General features: G+C 37.3%; 1 protein-coding gene across 1 annotated transcript in view; it reads left to right on the top strand.

Moving 5' to 3' along the window:
• LOC113232058 (A disintegrin and metalloproteinase with thrombospondin motifs 3-like) overlaps window positions 1-21,395 on the top strand; it is a 112,680-nt gene that overhangs the window by 74,448 nt on the left and 16,837 nt on the right. Inside the window, exons 8-12 of the mRNA XM_026466683.1 lie at window positions 6,818-6,996; window positions 11,170-11,312; window positions 12,603-12,721; window positions 14,854-14,962; window positions 16,957-17,315. Of these exons, the coding sequence (XP_026322468.1) occupies window positions 6,818-6,996; window positions 11,170-11,312; window positions 12,603-12,721; window positions 14,854-14,962; window positions 16,957-17,315 (909 nt within the window). The remainder of the gene's footprint in view (window positions 1-6,817; window positions 6,997-11,169; window positions 11,313-12,602; window positions 12,722-14,853; window positions 14,963-16,956; window positions 17,316-21,395) is intronic.

Raw genomic sequence — 21,395 nt, 5'->3', positions numbered from 1 at the left:
GCATTTCGCAACAGGACGTCCCACTTTTTTATAACCATTTCTTGCCCATCACTCGGTTATCGCTTTACTCCATCTGTCTTCACTACATCTCGCAATATTCAGCCCAGCTCCATTTGAAGTTTGTTATCCGACCTCCTCCTATGTCCTGGACCTTAGGTCGTAATCGGATTTCGGAATTCGAAACTCGATCTATAAGTTAAATGCCGAGCATGACTCACACCATGGCTCTTTGTGCAACTCTTTTTCTGTACTTAGCCTTCTATGGGAGCGTCCACGTCTCAGCACTGTAAGTCATAGTGAGCAGGACACATTGAATGAGGGAATTTTCAACACAGTATTTGAAGTGTTAGAATAAAATTATTACGTTCACTTAATTTATCATCTCTCGACGAGTATTTACAGTGCTCCCGTTGTTGTCAAATATCACATCCCTTTTTGAGTTGGGCGCGTTCCCATTGTCGTGACGTTTTATTTATCGTTGGACGACTGTCTCGTCTAGCCTGTTCCCATATCACGACTATCTGTCGTGACTGTGTCATGGCCGTTCATTTTATCGTTGAACGACTGTCGTGTTTAACCGTTCCCACTAGATCGTGACGATAATTTATTGGTTCACGGAAACCGCCTTGTTGTTTGCACGACAGAATCATTTGAAGCTACGATTATCTGTCGTCACAGTTTTATTTATCGTCTGATGACTGTTGTTCTAGCTTAGTAGTGTAGTTCTAGTTAATTCCCATTATCATCATAGTAAACTAACGTCAAAAAAGACGTGAATCGTGTTTTAATATGTGAACAACTTCATTTAAATGTACAAGCCACGACACTTTAAACTGCACTATTATCTAACTATCTGTTCTAACTGACGACTATCTGTCGTCACGACATAATTAGAACACGCCCTTAGCCACAACACGTCTAGGCTACTTTAATAAATCCCATGTCACGAATGACGTGTTATGTATATTGTAAAGAGACGAGAACGCGTTGTGAACGTTTTCTTCGCTCAATAAGCGCTCTGCAAATATTAATAGAATTACTCTTTGAACATCAGATGTTAAAGTTAAAGTCAAACTTTCCACGAAATAATTCTACAATTGAAAGCTTCCGAGAATTAAAGCTAAAATTGAATTTAATCTTCCTTATGTTTAATAGACGTTTTATTCCAAAACAGTTGTAATTGTACCTATTAAATTAGCATTCTGTTATACTTATTTCAAATTAAAATGTTTTTATCAACAGCATTCTTGATTTCTTGTTATTTATAGTTTTGTTTGGAACGTGTGGCATCCATTGGCAATAACTTTAAATCCATATTCTCTGCCCATGTTTCAGGGACCTTTGTATGGTGATTCTAGAACATAACAGAAATTGTTATTATGGAGCAATCCATCACAAGTTAAACGAAATATATTTTAATTACACTTTTTAGTAAGGATTTTGAGAATAACGATTTCCTTAATTGAATTGGCTAGCTTTCCGCAGTGACGATTTCAGGAATATAACGCAATTAAATTGAGGAAATTGGAACACCGGTGTAGGTCCCTAAAATACTGTCACAGTCTATTCTGTTTCTTCTTCTTTTTCCAGTGCCTCTTCAATCCTGAATGTTGGCCATCAACCTCTTGTATTTTTCTCTATCAGCAGCCAACCGGAACAGCTGTTCCACGGGGGAAATACCGGTCCACTTCCGGATGTTCCGCAGCCACGATTTCCTCCTTCGCCCAGCGCGTCTCTTTCCTTGCACTTTGCCCATCATTATCAGCCGTAGTAGCGTGTATCTATCGTTCCTGACCACGTGACCGAGATATCGTATTTTATAGATGGCATCATTTTCCGGCACATATGAACTATTCTCTTTTGCTAGACTGAAACGTTGGGCAATGACTGCCAAGGCAAATGAATGTCAAGCTGAAAAATTCTTCCAAGATTAAGAAACACTTGACGGAATATATTTTTGAGATATGCAAATTCTGGCCCCGACAGATAAATGCGGGTACAAACCAATGCATAACTAAGCTATAAGTATCAAGTCGAAATGAATGCTCGCGTGTAGAGAATTATGATAGCTCTCGTATTCAAACGAGGTAATTAAATTTATCATATTGAATATACCACACGGATAGACGATATACATAAACTAATAATAGAAAATGAAAAAAATATTACAAGGTAATATAATTAAGAATATTAGGACAAGACGAAGATTATGTCCACTGTCTATGTTGTACCCGCTCCAGTTAAAATTGGGAGCATTATACTCGAAGTTGTTGACCATTACGTATACCTTGGGGTAGACAGTCCAGTTAGGTAAGTCTAACTTTGAAAAGAGATCTCACGTCGAATCCAGCTCGGATGGGCAGCGTTCGGGAAACTACAAAAAATTTTTGCGTCCAAATTACCTCAGTGTCTCAAGACGAAAGTCTGACCAGTGTGTGTTGCCAGTGATCACATATGGATCAGAAACGTGATCCCTCACTATGGGCCTCATAAGAAGGCTCAAGGTCACTCAGCGGGCAATGGAGAGAGCGATGCTCGGCATTTACCTACGCGATAGAATCAGAAATGAGGAAATTCGTAGGAGACCTAAGGTAACCGACATAGCTCGAAGAATTGCTCGGCTGAAGTGGCAATGGGCAGGGCACATAGCTGGGAGAACCGATGGCCGTTGGGGCGGAAAGGTTCTTCAATGACGACCGCGCACCGGACGACATTCAGTGGGTAGACCCGCCACCAGGTGGACCGACGATCTGGTAAAGGTCGCGGGAAACCGATGGATGCGGGCAGCGCAGGACCGATCGTCGTGGAGATCGTTGGGGGAGGCCTATGCCCAGCAGTGGGCGTCGTATGGCTGAATAATGATGATGAAAAAATATTAGCCCTGTCAGCGAAGAGAACGACCACAGAATTTTACTTTTTTTTATACTACCAAGTCACGAGACGAACAAGACAAATATGATCCTAACATTTTTCATCTTATCAACTAGCCTAAATGTTTTCTTACACGTTCATTGGTTAAGGGTCATAAGCCATATAATTTATAAATCTTTTTTGTCTATTTTCCTCATTCATCCTCTCCACATGTCTGAACCACCTCATCATATTTCCTAAAGCTCTAATTTCCTTACTAAAATTCTCATCATCCACCCTTTTATACGTTCTACAGTTGGGCACGGGTCTCTCTCAGGCGAAGGTTTCGACCATAGTCCACGAGGCTGACCTGAGTTGGGGACTTGACACGTTTTCTGAGGACTATAAACCTATTTCGAACTGTAGGTTTTAGCACAATGTTTTACCGATAAGCTCATGGTGAATTCGCTCATAATTCCGCGAAACTCAGAGGAGCGAGCCGCGATTTGAACTCACGGGCTCTGCTTGAGAAACAATAGGTCAAATCATTAGCCTACCAGGATCTTTTTAGCTCTATACAAGCAACTAATGAAACTATTATTAGGTGTATTAAAAGGAGTTTTCTGGTGTTAGGAAGTTGTTAGGAAGGCGCTGCACTCTGTAAAGTAACTATAACATACCTCAGCCATACCGTTGTTTTAAAGGCTTTAGAATTAAGGAATACTCAATACGGCCGCTTTTTCCAAAAACTGAATGATGACGGCATTATTTAAATTACGCACAAAGAAAACCCTCGACTTACAAGTTAGTAATTTTTTAAACGCGAAATAAGAAAAATTATATCACAACGGTCCTTCACAGACTTTCTAATCTTCTTTTAAATTGAAACACTTTTCAGGAGGCTTTTGAAAAATGAGGAGAAAAAAAATACAAAAGTTTTTGTCTCTTAGAAAAATAAATTAAGGTAATTGTTGTAACAAAGTGCTTTCAGTTGAACTCTTTATTAAAGTGAGTTACAAAAAGACAAAATATATTGAACCTTGTTTTTATAAATCATCATCATCAACCCATTTCTTCGTCCCACCGCTGAGCACCGGTTTTCTCTCAGGCGAGAGTTGCGGGTTGGGAACTTGACACGATTTCCGAGTGTTGTTAAACGTCGCGATTTGCCTAAAAACATCACTTCCACTATTATTCGTTTGCGCTTAGGCCATGTTTGCACACCTGTATTTTTGCGTAAAATCAGAGTTCGAGACCACTCTCTGTGCGAGTGCGGCCTAGAAGACGGTACCTTGGAACACATTTTTTTCAATTGTCCTAATATTGCTGTTCCACTTTATAACTTACTTTCTCCAAAATTCCCCCGCCCCATTAACATAAACAACCTCTTAACTTTAGTGTTCTCCCCCCATATTGTTACTCTATGTAAATTTATCCACTTAAATAACATATATTTATAAATATTGTTTTGCTGTTTTGTTTTACATTCTCAACTGAGTACTCCCGTAGTCCAACTTACCAACACCGGTTAATGTCCTATTAGAGCTTAGCGAAAATTTTTTTTTGTTTCGTTTTTTTTCTTTCAACTGTGACATTGGCAAAATCATCAGTTCTCATATTGATGGAGCCATAAAAATAAAAAGTGAAGTGAAGTGAACCTTCTTCGACGTGCAAGTTTCATCACAATATTGGACTTCGCCGAAAAGCACATGGTAAAGGAGTTGTTCCTTTAGTGGTACTAAAATAAATGGAAAATTTAACCAGGCTAATAGTGGTTTTTTTTGTAAAGAGCTCTCAAAATCTAGAAAGTCTGAAATAAAAACAAATTATTATTGATTTTTACGTAATTTTTTGGCTAATGGACCAATTACGTACAACAACTACAAGTTCAACTACGCCATTTGTCATGGAACATAACCATGTATAAACGTATAAGCATTTGCCGGAATAAGGACCAAACCACTGGATTGAGCTTCATAATCCCAAGAACCTTTCTACAGAACGTCATCACTGTAGTAGAATCGTACGTGAAGCTATTGAAATTAAAAAACATTACGGTGTTACGATTCCGAGAAAACGGTTTTAAGCTTTCATCGTCATGGAATCCAGTTATCAGCAAATGTAAACGACATCAACTATTGCCCGACAAGTCGCCAGTTGTCGTGAGTTTTGTATGTCGGTCTAGTGACAATCCTGGCGCACAAATAAATAATGAAGATCTAGCGCAGGTAGTTAGAAAAACTCGCACGGCTAGAAGATTCTGGCACCCGCCTCTTCAGTGCCTTCGAGACCATGGACATTGCAATACGTCCCAAACGTCGAGGTAATTAAAATATGTTTTATACGCATTGATTTACAATTATATGGACGTCGGGTCCGCGCTAAAAAGTGTTCGAACTTATAGGGCGTTAAAAACGTATACAGAGCGTCATTCACGCTCTAGTCTTCGTTTGTTCGACTGACAGCGAAGCAAGCAAAATTAGACAGTACTGCGATGACATTAAAATATAAATTCAACGTTTTAGCTTTTTCATATCCCTTGACATGTCACTACGTTTAAATAGGTTGACTTGGGACATTTTTTTCGTGGTTTTTGTATTACACCCGTCGTCCATTTATTTGTAAGTCAATGTTTATACGTGATTAAGTCCCTAATAAAATCAAATAAATGTATGAAAATCGTTAAAGTTTAAATCAAAGTATACATTTTCAGGCAACCTAAATCCTTTGATACATTTTATTCTTATTATTGTTGACATTAAATTGACAACGATAACTAATTTTGTTTATTAAATTGTTTTTGATGTATGAATGAATAAAACTGATTTGTTGTAGTTCAACTGTTTTTCTTTTATCTACCATTTTCCTTTCGCTATAATGAGGTAAAAAGTTATATATTTCACTTGACAGCAAAGTTGTTTTGTATCTCGTGCCTTGAAACCCTCGCTACGCTCATGATTCTATTTTTGAACCACTCGTTTCGCCCGTGGTTCAATCTTATTATCCTTCGCTTGTTCAGGTTTCAATACAAGCACTCACGCCAAACAACTTTGCAGCCTTGCATAACAAATACTATGTTTTCTACATAGAATTAAAAAATATTCCACTGTTTGAGAAAACGATGTCCTTAACAACACAAAGGTGGCGACGACAGGCACAAAACACAATCGAGCCCAGCCAACCCGCTACAGCCTACCTACTACTTTTGTGATCGTGAAAACAGAGAGGGCAACAAATTTAAGGTTCGCTCAGGGCGGCAGATATCAACGCTACGCTACTGGCCTGAAGCGTTGAAAAAGCATGGCAGTCCCAACAACATCCTAAATCCATTGTTATATTGAACACTAAGGGTCGTATTCTAGAACTCTACTCAATGCTCAAGTCAGGATTGCAATTGAAACACAAGCACTGGAAATACGACCCTAATGGCAGGGACTTGAGTATGATTTCGAGTGCTTTAAGCCATACTCAAATCCTGACTTAAGCATTGAGTAGAGCTCTGGAATACGACCCGTAGAGTACTTGATCAACTTATTAATTCAAATTGAACCAGCGACAATTCTCGTCTAACGCGGGCTATCGCTCTCCAAACTGAGCTACAGAATGTGTCAGCAGACCTTAGGAATTGGTCTATTTGCTAGATAAAATAATATAGAATAGAGTAAAATACGTTTGTTTGCTAGAATACAGTAAGTACATAGTAAAATTAGGTACATTGTATTAAACCTACAAGCAGATGTGCAAATATTAATGGGATTTTTGCTCTAGTTTGCCTTTGAATGACTTCACCGCGTGTTTTAAAATATTGAGGATGAGAGTTGACAAATACGCAGATATCCCTTATTGTACATGCATGGCAAAGGTATTGTGTTTAGCCTTTTGAACAGCGGTTTACAACTGTCATCGAATACGAGTTTTCTACCCGAGTATTCTCTCAAATAATCACAAAAACGTTCTTTCGTAACAGTGGTGCATTGACCAAGAATGTCAACCAATGCCCGGGCACGGACGGGATAACACAGTGACCGTAAATGAAGAAACCGGTGTTGAGGTACCAGAGTGGAAAGAATGGAGCCCGTGGAGTGAATGTACCGCCACTTGTGGATATGGAGTGCGGTCCAGACGACGACAATGCCTATTTAAAGGGTAAGTATTATTTGTATGAGAAATTAAACAAGAAAGATGTGTTGAAAGCAAAGTGTATTACGTTTTACTACCCTGATATACAATTATTTTTTTGTGAAATTAATTTTCCACTCCATTTGTTTCTTATAGTTATTAATACAAAGATTGAACACAAGACAAAATCCTTCGATCCAGCTGGCTTCGAACCAGCACCTTCAGTATAGCGTTATAGGCACGTGTTCGATCTTTGTATCAAAATTATAATATGTCCAAGATACATAATGTCGGTCGCATTTTTAGCCGAGAAAATTTCAACTTTTCCGTCTATTTGAATTTCAGAGACTGTCATGTGTTTTAGACATGGTTCTTATCATTTTAAATTTGTTAAAATTAAATAAAAAAATTATACGTTTGTTAAGTTAGTACTCTGGCGGCGATTTTTCATAATTTATAAATAATTTCTTTGCTTCAACTTTTTAATGAAAATGAAATCTTTAAAGACCATCACATTTCCATTAAGGACCACTTCGTACTTTACAGATTTTAGATGTTACTAAATTTATATTAAAACATTGTCATTTAGCTCTTGACACACAGAGTCAGGGTCAACAGTACTTTGCTCCCTCAGGGCAGTTCAAGGTTCGGACGTTGCGGTTAATGCCTTTGTGATGTCCTAAGTTACTGTAATACGTTTGATAGTATTTCGGTTTTCATTATTATTTCTCTACAGATTATTAATTTATTAAAAAACAGCGGTAGCCTCATGGTTTAACCTGCAGCCTATCAAGCAGAAGCCGTAGATTCGAATCCGAGCTCGCACCTTAATTTCTCGGAATTTATATACAAAAGAACAATGGCGAACTCCCATATAAATTGTTGACATAATTTGTGTGCGTCTATTTATGAAAATATGTGAAAGTATGGAATTTACATTCCTAAACCACTTTGGAATTAAAGATATTCCAGTTTGAAGTTTCAGAGGTCATGTTTTCACAAGCTTTTCGGTGAAGGTAATAATCGTGATCAAACCTGCACGCCGAAGAAGGTTCACGACCTTCGGCAAACGTTAGCTCTATAAAGAAATAAAGTAAATACTGCCCTCCTTGTAATAACTAACGTAATCGACATTTTTAGCAAAATTAAGTTATTACTTATCTGGAATCAGGCAAACCAGATCTGCAACCCCCTCTGATCGGCTTTTTTTATATCTAGTTTCAGTTTTATTGCTAAGCAAAATCAACGTGACTGACAATTTTTAAAAACTTTAAGTGCCAAAATCTCACTTCTTTTTTTATGGCTCCGTCATTATATGAAATGATGATTTTGCCAATGTCACGGTTGAAAAGTTGAAAGAAGAAAAAAAAAGAAAAAAGCCTTTGAGTTCTATTGAGACAATAACCGGTGTCGATGGGTGCAATTATCTCGAAAGTTTCCGAAATGCAATGCGTTAGTTATGACAAGGAGGGCAGAACAATAGTTTAGTTTTAATATAGTTATTAAGTTAAGTTAATAGTTATTAAGTATTAATACTATTTAATTGTTTTTATTTACAAATAATCTCAGTACAAAGAACCGACCTCAAAAATGCATGGAATTACATCTATTTGCCAAGTTTTATTGGAATCGGTTACCGGAAATTGATTCGCCCCCTGGTTTTCCACCTTTCGAGGTGGAATATGAATTATAAAAATCGATTCTATACATACAAAAATATACAATCGAATTGAGAAGCTCCTCCTTTTTTAAAATTGGTTAAAAGAAAAAACTTGAAAGGTTTAGTTAGCAACATTATTATCTTGTTTAATAAATTCGTCATTAGCCTACTTACATTGTAGGCTGGCGATGATGCAGACATATTAATGATTCACCTACTTATAAGCTGTATACCTACATGATACACGAACATTGCCCCCTGAGATTTGATTATGTCAGTTAACATGCTGGGATTTTGATCGGAACACCTTTATTTACAAAAAATATGACATATAAATGTTATGGTACCCACATAGCCCCAGTTTGGCAAACCGACACTGGTTCAAATTCTGTCAGTTCGAAGGAATTTCTCTTTGTGTTTGTACGATTTTTATTTCAATAATAATCACAAGCTAGTGAAGTATATTGACAAAACAATATATAACTATTATGGAAGTAAAAACATTGTAATATTCAATAAAATAAACATCGTATAAATGTACCCTAATAAATTATAATAATATTAATCTCATACGTAAACAATTTACATTGGAAATGGAGTTATATGTAACGGACTTCAAAAACGGACCAAGTTCTCAATTGTATTTTTTTTATATAATACCAAGTGACGGAATGAACACTGCCTCCGTGGCCGAACGATTACCATGCCGGACTGCCACGCAGAGGTCCCATGGTTGTTGAGTGTGTGCGTTATTATTTAAAAAAAAGGAACATATCGTGCGCCTGGTGGTAAACGACATGCCTATTCATAACAGTTGCAGCGCTACTCAGAGCCTTAAATTGCAAAGATCTGGGGCACTGCCACTGCACCCGTCACCCTGAGACATAAGTTGACAAGTCCCACGTGCCATCACTGCTTGGCGGCAGAAATATGTAGGTAAGGTGGCTGTACTTTCCTGGACGAACTTTTTAAAAAAAAGCTCTACTGCTACTTCGTAATTATGTCACACGATTACTCCAATATTCGTAAACCGATTTCGATTTTTCTTTTTTTGTTGGAAAGGCGGTACCTCAGTAGTAATCCTGTTCAAATTCGAAGAAAATATTCCACCTCTAAAGGTGGCAAATTAGGGGATAAATCCGGTTTATTGCATTTCACTCACTTTCCGTTAAATAATTTCAATAAAATTTGGCAAATAGATTTAATTTCACAATCTTTTGAAGTTGGTTTTTTTTTTGTAAAAAAAAGTTATAATTACCTCGGAGCCAAATCGGGTATAATTCTCTTTCTAGAGAAAACTCGATGGACAACCTGAAATAGTCTTTATTAAACACTATTCATTCGTAAGGCAGATTCTTTCCCTTAAAAGAAATCTATAACCTTTAAGGGTTAGTTTCTGTAAATTTACATACCTTCATTCACACTTGGGATAATAAGGCTACATCTGCAAAAAGGATAACTTTTCAGAAGGAAGGTTTAAAGTTTCTACAAACGAAATGAGTCGTTAACTTTTTTACGCAATAACGTGTTGTTAACCCAAAAAAACTCGAACATTTAGATTAGATTTTGATGCTAAATTGTATCCTGTCGTCTCATCCACATTTTCCAAATATAAACTAAGTGATTTGAAACCTCTAAAAAAAATTTTTTTTAAATATGTTTTGTGTTGTTCAGGATATCGTTTTCTTAAATAGTGGAATTTATTCAGTAATAGTATTTCTTGTTTTAAGTAAAAAAAAATATTTTTGACTAATTAGGGCTCGGCCGCGTTTCTCGCGCCGCCCCCGTTGCTTTGCCGCCCGGGGCCTTGGCCCCCTCTGCAGCCCCCACGCTACGTCTACGCCACTGCGAACGTGTTAATTGTAAAAATGCGCACATTGCCCCTAAAATGAATTTGTGACTATCACTCGCTCTGAGTATTACAAAGATTCATTTACGATTAAGGCTGCACAATTGTAGAACGATCTCCCATATGAAATCCGACATTCGAAGTCGCTTCCTACTTTCAAAACCGGATTGCGTAAATGTCTTCTAACGGTCGTATTCCAGAACTCTACTCAATGCTCAAGTCAAGATTTGAGCATGATTTCAAGCACTGAAAATACGACCCTAATGGCAAGGACTTGAGCATGATTTTCAGTGCTCACTGCAATACTCAAGTCCTGACTTGAGTATTGAGTAGAGTTCTGGAATACGACCTTTAGTCTGCAACGTGTGTATATTTATTAGTAGTTATAAGTATTAGTAGTTATAAGTCTATTTAGGTATATTTATATATACATATATTTATGTAGATAGAATATATCCGTTATTTATTAACTATTTGATAAATTCTGTTTTTTTTTATTTTATTTTATTTATTTTCCATTTGTTTAGTTTTTTGTTCATACAATTCATTTTTATTTTTATTTATATAATTGGCAACTACTTCTCCCGCTCCGATTGACTTTCCTCTACCTCGAAGGTTGTCTATCTACCTATGTCAAAAACAGCCAACTTTTTTGTTCCTTGTTTTAATATTATAAAATGTATATATAAAGGATAATATCGGAGACAGCGTGCGAAGGTGCGGCGACGGAAATGGTGACGTGCTGGGCGGGCATATGCGCTACGACACGCGACGTGCGTGCAGACGCGTGCGCACGTCACAGTAAGGAACTCGTGCCCCGTGTTTTTCATGAAGGTATCTTTACTATTGCTTTTAAAACAATGCTTCATAAGATTGCACACTTATTACAAAATTTCAATTATCAAGTTAATTTCCACTTGATGACATACTTCGTAATGCTTGCCATCCAAAACGTGTGTGAAAGGGTTTGCCAATCGGCGGAAGGTACTAACCGATAGTTGCCCAGGGTACGTCGGACGTACAGGAAGGAAATGGTGCGTCATGCAGGGCGGCTTCTATCGTGCACCCATTAATTATTAATTAATTCCCACTGTTACGTATTTTACAATTACGCGACATAAATCCCGTATCGACGATTACGTAAAATCGCCTGCATGAAATGTATAAGTAGCAAAATTTTAAAAATGTTTTAATAAAAACACTGAAGTTATGAAATACCCTGCACAAATACTTATAGTCCTTAGTTTTTTCTGATTATTAGTTGTTATTTCGTTAATTTTCGCTAACATACTGTTGTATCAACCAACATCCATTCACAACGCCACTGGTTTTCTTTTCAAGTCAAAAATGACCTCCAAAGAAACTTGTTAAAGTGGAACCTGATAAGCGACATCATAAGCATGTATAAACATAATTTTTTTTAATAAAAAGGAACTATAAATAAAAATATAAAATAAAATAAAAATATAATAATAAAAATAAAGGAAATATATATATACACTCTGAAACTAAAACTTAACAATTGGTTACCGGAAAGTGCGTGAAACCGTGCCACCCTTTGAGGTGGAATATTTTCATCAAACTTAAATGAGACCACTTCTGAGGTCCCTCTTTCCAAAAAAAAAGAATCATCAAAATCGGTTCACAAACCTAACGCGTAACGTACGCACTCCTCCTTTTTTTGAAGTCAGCTAAAAATAGAAAATATTCGCACAAAGCCACATGACAAACATTCGTCAAAAGTATTTTTATCATAATATATGAAAGTGTAAATTATTAAGTATTTTAGTATTAAAAATTAATATTAGACATAACTGGTTGATGACTGTACCACCTCAGTCAACCATGACTTTGGTAACCTTGGGACCTGTAAAGGGCCCGAAACGTTAGTTTGTTTCAAAAAAACGAATATACGCGATTTAAATCCGGATAAATACTACAAACAATTCTTTTCTACAACTCTTTTCCATCAACATTTTATTAGTGCAAAACGCGTCCCTTTTATGTCAAAATTGTTCCAGAACATACACAACAGCGTAGTAAGGAATCGACTTTGATTCCACTTATTGTTCACAATACATTTAACACATAACAAATGTTTAAACAGCATGATTTGTTCTCCAGAATCCAAACAGTGCAAAATTTCATGCGTACACTATAAAGGAGGGAAGGCTAAGTCGTTCGGCGCGTTGCCTGACGGAGCACCCTGTAGCTACGATAGACCTTTCGACGTCTGTTTTCAGGTAAGTCAAACACAGAACAATACAGATTCAAATCAATGTAGGTCTCGACCTATGTAACATTGTACTACGATATTTATCTACATTGTTCTAAAATTTCAAAGGAATTGTTAGCGATGCTTTATTTAACCTTACGCGGTTGGCATTGGCTTTGAAGCGAAACGAAGCTTTCAATACACGTTTCAGTACAGAATGAGCTGTGATATATTCGAGAAAGAAGTAATAGAGGTCATTCAGAATACTTGGTTGATAATTGGAAACACATCGTAGAACTATAAATCATTATATATTCAATACATTTGTTGCTTGCTATTTTTGATCATATGCAATACATTCATTTGCAAAGCCACTGAGCACGTTAAACCAGGAAACAAAATAGTTCAAGGAAGTGGAGAATAACTTTACCACTTGACAGTGCAGACAGCGCCTTGCTGTACGTAGTAGTGATAAGTAAATAAATTTCTACCGTTGTATGGAGTGTCCGGGGTATGAAGATGATTTGGCGCACCTTGAATGTGCGCTAACTAGTCTCCTCTTCTTATGGGAAAGTTTGGGTAAACCAAGTAGACTGAGTGAGACTCTTATTCACCATCCTGACTTGACTAGTTTTGAATGCCATTTTATTTGTTTGAAACCAATTTGTATAAAGAAGAATGTTAACGACCTGGAGCGTGAACAAGGACCAGCTATTTCTCGTTTAGATAATGTAACTTTATTTGAACCAAATAAAACATTTGTCCATTTTTTTACGTCCTTTTGTTATAACTCGGGCTCGTCCCTCTATATTATCTTATTTAGCTTTTGTACTTTTTCGTGGCAAAATGTGATTATGCAAAAATACAAAGTACTAACAAACAGAAGGGTTTGGCAAAATACGTGTTGTAGATAAAAGTATTTTGTATTTAAAATAAGAAATACAAAATACTTTTAACTATGAGGTAATTGAAAATACAAAATAGGTACGGCATTTAAAATACAATTATTATCACTTATAGGACACCATGGGAGCAGCTGGAATATCAATTACAAAATACATTTTTACGCAGTTAATTGAAATACAAACAAACTACATATTAATATTTGGAATACATATAACAATTATAAGTAATTCAAGTACTGGGAATATGACGCGGAAAAGGCTACAAACAATGTCGCACGTAAATGTGGTCTTTATTAAAAGACTATTTAAGAGATAATTTTATCGATTTAAGAAATATTTTATTTCTCATAAGAATTATTACAAAATTCACTTACATGAGAAATTTCACATTCACATTAGCCAAAAACTCGGGGTTTACAGCGTACCCATCACAAACACTTAGCTTATTTTGTAATGTGACTCGCTTATAAATTACAAAGACATAAATTAGTAACAAAAACAAAAACTAATAATAAAAATCTCCTAATTAACTCATAGCAAACAGCCTTCTCATGCCTATTTAATTAATATGTCTATTATGGAATAGCAAAAGATTTTTCCTGCTATATTATGAGACGCCATGTTATAAATTACTTGGGGAGTCTGCTCTTGTTCTCCGTCCGACATCCGTCCGAAACAATTACTGTAGAATAATATACTAGCTGTAGAATTACTGTAGAATAGTATACCAATAACGAGAGTAGATTCCTCCTGTACTCTCGTTCTCCGTCCTACATCTGTCCGAAACAATTACTGTAGAATAATATACTAGCTGTAGAATTACTATAGAATAGTATACCAATAACGAGAATAGATTCCCCCTGTACTCTCTGACATCCTTCCGAAACAATTACTGTCAAATAAGTAATACTCGACTCGACTTGGTCGAAACAATTACTGTCAAATAAGTAATACTCGACTCGACTTGGTCGAAACAATTACTGTCAAATAAGTAATACTCGATTCGACTTGGTCGAGTATTACTTATTTCCCAGTAATTGTTTCGGGCGGATGTCGGACGGAGATCGAGAGTACAGGGCCAGGTACGGACGGCAACAAGTCAAGTTATATATTGACGGATCTTGTTCTGTTGCTCTGGAGGCAATATTCAAACAAAAAAATGCATTGATGTGCTGTTGACTGCTGATAAGCAACTTATTTCAGAGGACATTATATAATAAACGCCAAATAAATCAATCCGAAAAATTTTTTCCAGGGCGCTTGTGTGAAAGGTCAGTGCAACGTCTCCGATACAGTGTGCAACTGGTGTCCGGACGGCAACTGCAGCAACAACACTGAAGTCAGAACCAAGCTAATTAACAAAGGTATCTTTTAACACCTAATCAAGCATAACAACACATAATATAATAAGGCAAATATGGAAACTCCATCCATACGTAGCAATGCGATTTATATGTGTACCGCGCGCGGTGCACGGACGCACACTAACGCATAATAATGAAAGGCGCAAGGGATGACCAGCGCTATGCAACGCGAGTGCATGGCGAAATTATGCAAATGTGTGCATTCGTACAAGCCACGAAGTGGGCGCGCGCACGTACAAACCGCGCTGCTACGTTTGTATTGAGTTACCATATTTTTCTTATTATACAGTAATAACTGTACAGATATAAATGCGAGCATGGTATTGAATAACTACCTCGTCCATATGGTGGAACACTAACTGTCTCCGTGTTCGAACGGTTACCATGCTGAACTGCCACGCCCTCTGCGTGTTTGATTCCCGGGTTTGATTCCCGGGTCAGGAGAAATATTTGTATGGCCTACATTTATTTCTCACAAATATTTCTCCTGTGAGTTTGGGTGTAATTTGTGTTGTCTGTGTGTGTGTCCATGGCACCCGCGATACAGGGTTTGCCTATATTATATTATTAACATTTAAGTCCAAATAGCTAGCTAGACAAGCTAAGCCTAAGTAAAAGATAAATGAAAACCAAACGAGTCGAGTTAAACTGTGGACACCCAACCAGCTTCGGACCTGCTTGTTGGAGACAACGGATTTAACGTAACTACAAATTCCTATTATTTCCTTCATCGAATATCATGTTTTTATTACCATGATATTCATATTATTTTGTGAAAATACTCCACTAGCTTGGTGGTGGTTGGTATTATTGACACAAAGATTGAACAAACACAAAGAAAAACTCCTTCGATCGAGTTGGATTCGATCGAGCACCTGTTTGCCAAACCGGAGTTAACCGCTCTCGCACTGCTACGGAACGAGTCAGCAGTCCTCAGGAATTTCTCTGTACGTTTGTTACCGATCTTTGTTTTTGATTTAAACGGCTCTTTTGGCGCCATCTGTGAGAAATCTATGAAAGTTTTTTAAAAAGGAAATGAAACTACTTTTTCGGTATATTTGTTTTTTCAAACAAACCAAATGTTTGTAATTGATTCTAATTATTAATTAATAATAAAATGAAATTTATATTGTTTAAATAAAATGTTTTTTTAAATTGTCAAACAAGTATGTAGCATTGCAGCAACTGGAACGTACAATTATTTTTTTAAAACTTTAAAAATATATAGGTATATATCGAGTTCTTAGGTTTTCGCGATGGTTACACATAGAAAATGAAGCTATTTTTCCGGATTTAAATCGCGTATACTTGTTTTTTCAAACAAACTAACGTTTCGGGCCCTTTACAGGTCCCATGATCAGTGTTGACTGAGGTGGTACAATCATCAACCAATTATGTCTAATATTAATGCAAACCTCCCTATTTTTTCACTAACGTTCCTTTGTTTGAAAAAACAAATATACGCGATTTAAATCCGGAAAAATAGTTTCATTTCCTATAAATAGGTATATTTAATTAATAACTTTTCTAACAATAGTGAAAAATAAAGTGGTTATTGATATTAGATATAACTGGTTGATGACTTTACAATCTCCGTCAGCCGTGACTATGGTCACCTGTAAAGGGTCCGAAACGTTGGCTTGTTTGAAATAAACAAATATACGCGACTTAGATCCGAATAAACAGTTTCATTTTCCTATGTGTAACAATTGCGAAACCTACGATCTCGATTTTTAAAAAGTTTCAATTAATTTTATATACGATAATATGTTCAATATATATGGAATATAGAGTCTCCGGTTACCGTGATGCACATTGGAGATGAACCAATTTTTTTCATATGGTTACGGTACGTTTCGGGCCCTTCACACGTTCCACGGTCACCATGGGATCATTAAAGAGTTGGTTTGTTTGTAAAATATAATCAAATATAAGCTATTTAGATCCGAATAGAAAAAGTTTGATTTACAATTGACTTTTAAATATTTTCTCAGGTTGGTCGATCGTGGCAGTAATTCCTTATAGTGCACACCAATTTTCTGCCCACATAGCCACCCCTATTCCCCTCCGTGTCGCCTTTAGAGAACGCAAAACAGACATTCTGGAACTTAGCAAACATCACACAAAGCGCTTTGAAATTGAACAGCATACGTACTTAAAATACGATCCTAATGTACCTCAGAATCTACGGATAATTGAAGTGGATAGTAATGTGATAGATATTAGAGAAGGAGAACACTTTGGGTGGGAAGGGGAGGCAGTCATTGCTGGTTCGTTATTGCACTGGAAACAGACTGATTCCGATATTATTATCACTGCAGCATCGAAGCTGAACACGGATTTAATGATCAAGGTAAGTAAGTACTTCATTTGTTTCTTAAAAACTCTTCACTCTTCACTAATTTATTACTATGCCTGTAGAATAACATTTTTAGTAACAATAGAGCCCAATCTTGCCTTTTCTTTACTTGCTCTGTGGCTGAACGCTTACTATGCCATGGAGAGGTCCTGAGTTCGATTTCCGGGCCGAGAGAAGTAGTAGTAATTTTAGTAGCAGTAGAGCTTTTTGTTAAAGAGTTCGTCCAGGGAAGTACTGCCACCTTAACCTGCATTACTGTGGTCGGGTTTTGAAGGGTAAGGGTTCTGGTGAAATTACAGGCACATTGAACTTGTCAAGTTATGTCTCAGTGTGACGGGCGCAGTGGCAGTGCCTATAATATCTTTGCGATCTAAAGCTCTGAATGGCACTGCAACTGTTATGGACAGGCGTGTCGCTTACCATCAGGCACATGTCTTGTTCCTCCCGTCGCTTGAAATGAAAGAAAAAACTTTGTATGGCCTACATTTATTTCTGTCGTGAGTATAGGTGTAGTTTGTGGTTGTCTAGGTGTGTACTATATGTGCTAGTACGGGGTTATGTGTATGTGCATTATTTATTCTGCCGCCAAGCAGTAATGTGAGCATTACTGCGTTCCTGTTTTGAAGGGTAAGGGTGCTGAAATTGCAGGCACATGAGACTGGTCAATTTATGTCTCAGGGTGACAGGTGCAATAGCAGTGTCCCTCATATGAACGTGATAACGGATTTCGGAAAGGCGAAAGTCGAACCTAAATAGCAGAAATGCTTACCATGACAAGCCAAGAATAAAAAAAATATACCTTTCAATTCAAAGCCTCTTTACACATTTTGCTTCCGGTTGGATCGCCGCCGACGAGAAACAGACGTCTTTTTTGCTAATTACATGGACATAAAGCTTTTTCTGAGAGTCTTAAGGTCTACCTCAGCTCGAATTTTAACTTTTTCCCGTACGGTTCATTTTGCTTGGGTCGAGCGACAAGGCTTTATTTAAGAATTTATTATTTCACAAACGAGATTACAGCCATTTGAAAAATATATATCGTATACTATACGTGTTCTATTTAGTTTAGTTGATATAAAAAAAAGTAAGTAAGTAAAGTAACCTATAGAATATAGCGGATTTCTTAAAAAAATTCGAGGAGGTTTGTGGTTTTTTTTTCTATCGAGAAAATTTTTATTAATTGTGTTTTCACACCGTATAGTAATCAGTGTGTATCCTCAATTTTACTATATATTTTTCCGAAGTGATTGATTCAACAATTTCACTGTTATGCGGATCAACCAAAGCCATTTGAGGTTGTATAGACTCTTAAGGAAAAATAAATAAATAATCTCAAAGGACAAAAATCTTCTTTGGTTGATGTCTATACTTAGTTCTTTTTCTAAATTGTAAGTGAACGGGTTAAGTCGGCAAAGATCTGAGGGGCACTGCCACTGACAATACTTACTTGGACGATTTATTTTACAAGGAGCTCTACTTCTACTAAAGTAGTTTTTTTACAATCAAATTCACATATTCATTTCATGGGTCAACAAATTGCATGTGGAATAGTCACATAAACCTAAAAATCAGTACTGGGCTTCGTCAACATGCACTAGAATACAAAAAACTGGGATTTGCAAGAGATTTTTTCAACAATTCCTCACCTAAAATAAAATCCCGCCCCGCATTGGGTCCGGCTCAAAAGTCCCCACTATACTGGCAGCATTGCCTCTCTGGACGGCAATGGAAACCTACTCAACCAACCACGACACCCTTGTCTCTGAGTTGGCGACCCAACTCGTTAAACAAGTCCCGTGCTTCCGAACCCCAGGACCCCGTCACCGTTTCGACCGCGATCAGAATGAAGCAGCAGCACCATAGTTTGAACTCTTATCACTGCTTGAGTTGTACTTTTTTGCGTATTTATTCTTAAACTAATCCCCAAAACATCCATCAGCACAACAATCAACGCAACCTGACCAAGGGCACTTTGGCAAGAGTAGGGAACACTTGGTGATGAGGGAAGCCTTTAATTATTCACCGGCTTTCAACTCCCCGCCTGAAACTTCAAGCGGTGATTTGAAAGCCAATTAAGTAATTGGGAACTGCGGACTTTATATTTGATTTCCCTTTATCGTAATTTATTCAAAAAGATCCTTGTAGCGTTTTTTAAACACCAAATTGTATGTAGACATAGGCTAGAATATTTACGAATCTCCACATGTTTGTTCTGGAGTATAAAAGATCCTTTTTTTGGGAAAAACGTTGCTTCTACATGTATAAAACCTATAGATTAGGCCCAAAGAACGAAAACGCTTACTGAGTAAAAAAAACATCCACAAAGCGTTGTGGTTTTTTTAAAATACGCATAATACGTTATTCATGTTCAGACATTTATTTATATATATTATTATTATTATTAAAATAGCAGAACGTGTTGTGGCCAAGTCAAAAAGACTTCAATTCAAAATTCGCGTCGTAATGTTCATGATATTTGACCACTACGCGTTGTGGTTGTTATGTAACTTATCAACAGGATTTTTTTTTAATATCAAGTGACGGGACGAACAAGTAGTGCAAACTGCCTCCGTGGCCGGACGGTTACCATACCGGACGGCCACGCAGAGGTCCCCGGATTCGATTCCCGGGCCGGGAGAAATATTTGTATGGCCTACATTTATTTCTCTCGTGAGTTTGGGTGTAATTTGTGGTTGTCTATGTGTGTGTCCATGGCACCCTCGACACAGGGTTTCCCTAGTGCGGGGCTATGTTGAGTGTGTGCGTTATTATTATTATTATTATTATAATGGTAAGCTACACGCCAGTCCATAACAGTTGCAGTGCCACTCAGAGCTTTAAATCGCAAAGATCAGAGGGGCACTGCCACTGCGCTCGTCACCCTGAGACATAAGTTGATATGTCCTGTAATTTCACCAGCACCCTTACCCTTCTAAACCGGAACGCAGTAATGCTCACATTACTGCGGCATTACGGCGGCAGAAATAGGTAAGGTGGCAGTACTTCCCTGGACGAACTCTTTCACAAGGAGATCCACTGCTACTAAAAATAAATAAAATTGCAAACACCCATCGAGTTTGTGTTTATTCTTGCATTTAATTATAAATTGAGTGACTTTAATAATTTTTATTACCAACTTATAAAAGATTTAATAGCAGTAGAGCTTCTTGTGAAAGTGTTCGCCCAGAGAATTACTGCCATCTTACCTATTTCTGCCGGCAAGTAGTAATGTAAACATTACTGTATTTTGGTTTTGAAGGGTAAAGGTGATGGTAAAATTACAGGCACATGGGGCTTGTAGCAGTAGCAGTGTCCCACCTCAGATCTTTGCGATTTAAAGCTTTGAGTGGCACTGCAATTGCTAGCCTGCTGGCTGACAGGCGTGTCGCTTACCACCAGGCGCACGACTTGTGCGTCCTGTCACTTGGCATCATAAAAAAATACAAAGAACCGGCAACGAAAAGGAATGTATCGTTTTTAGCTAACATCCAAAAGGTGTGGTTATAAACTATCCGTTATTTCGCGGTTACATAAGCTAGGCAAATGCGCCTGTTTGCGTAAGGTTCGCCAGCTGAGCTGTTAAATTACACTTAAAGTCGTAGAAAATCATACTATGAAAATTTTCACGAGTTAAATCCATGGTGATGTAGACAACCAATTTCTAAAATGACGCCACAATGTAAAAACAAGTGACAGTCAGATGAAACAAACTGTATTCTACAGCCAAAGACATCCATTTTCAAATGTTGCAATTACTTTTAAATATTGTAAGCGGCCAGTTCCGGAAACTTATAGTGCGCCCTATGTATTACATGTATTTAACTGCACGGATGCAGCACGCGTGCAGCGCGTTCGAAGCGGACTCACCAGATCTGAGCTGCTATCATGAGACTACTGGACAGTTATCACTAGTGACTGCGTAAAATGTTTGTATATAAAATGTTGTTTCTTCTTGTGACCGCTAGGGGCGCTGTACAATTTGCCAAACAATCTTTTGAGTAATTTACGAGATTTTATTTTAATTAGATGTAGAGATTTTACAGTAAACAGCTTTTAATACTCATCACAACGCGT

The sequence above is a fragment of the Hyposmocoma kahamanoa genome, unplaced genomic scaffold, assembly GCF_003589595.1.
Source record: "Hyposmocoma kahamanoa isolate Upper Pololo Valley unplaced genomic scaffold, ASM358959v1 66, whole genome shotgun sequence".
Classification (NCBI taxonomy): domain Eukaryota; kingdom Metazoa; phylum Arthropoda; class Insecta; order Lepidoptera; family Cosmopterigidae; genus Hyposmocoma; species Hyposmocoma kahamanoa.
This window is presented reverse-complemented; position numbering and strand designations above follow the sequence as displayed.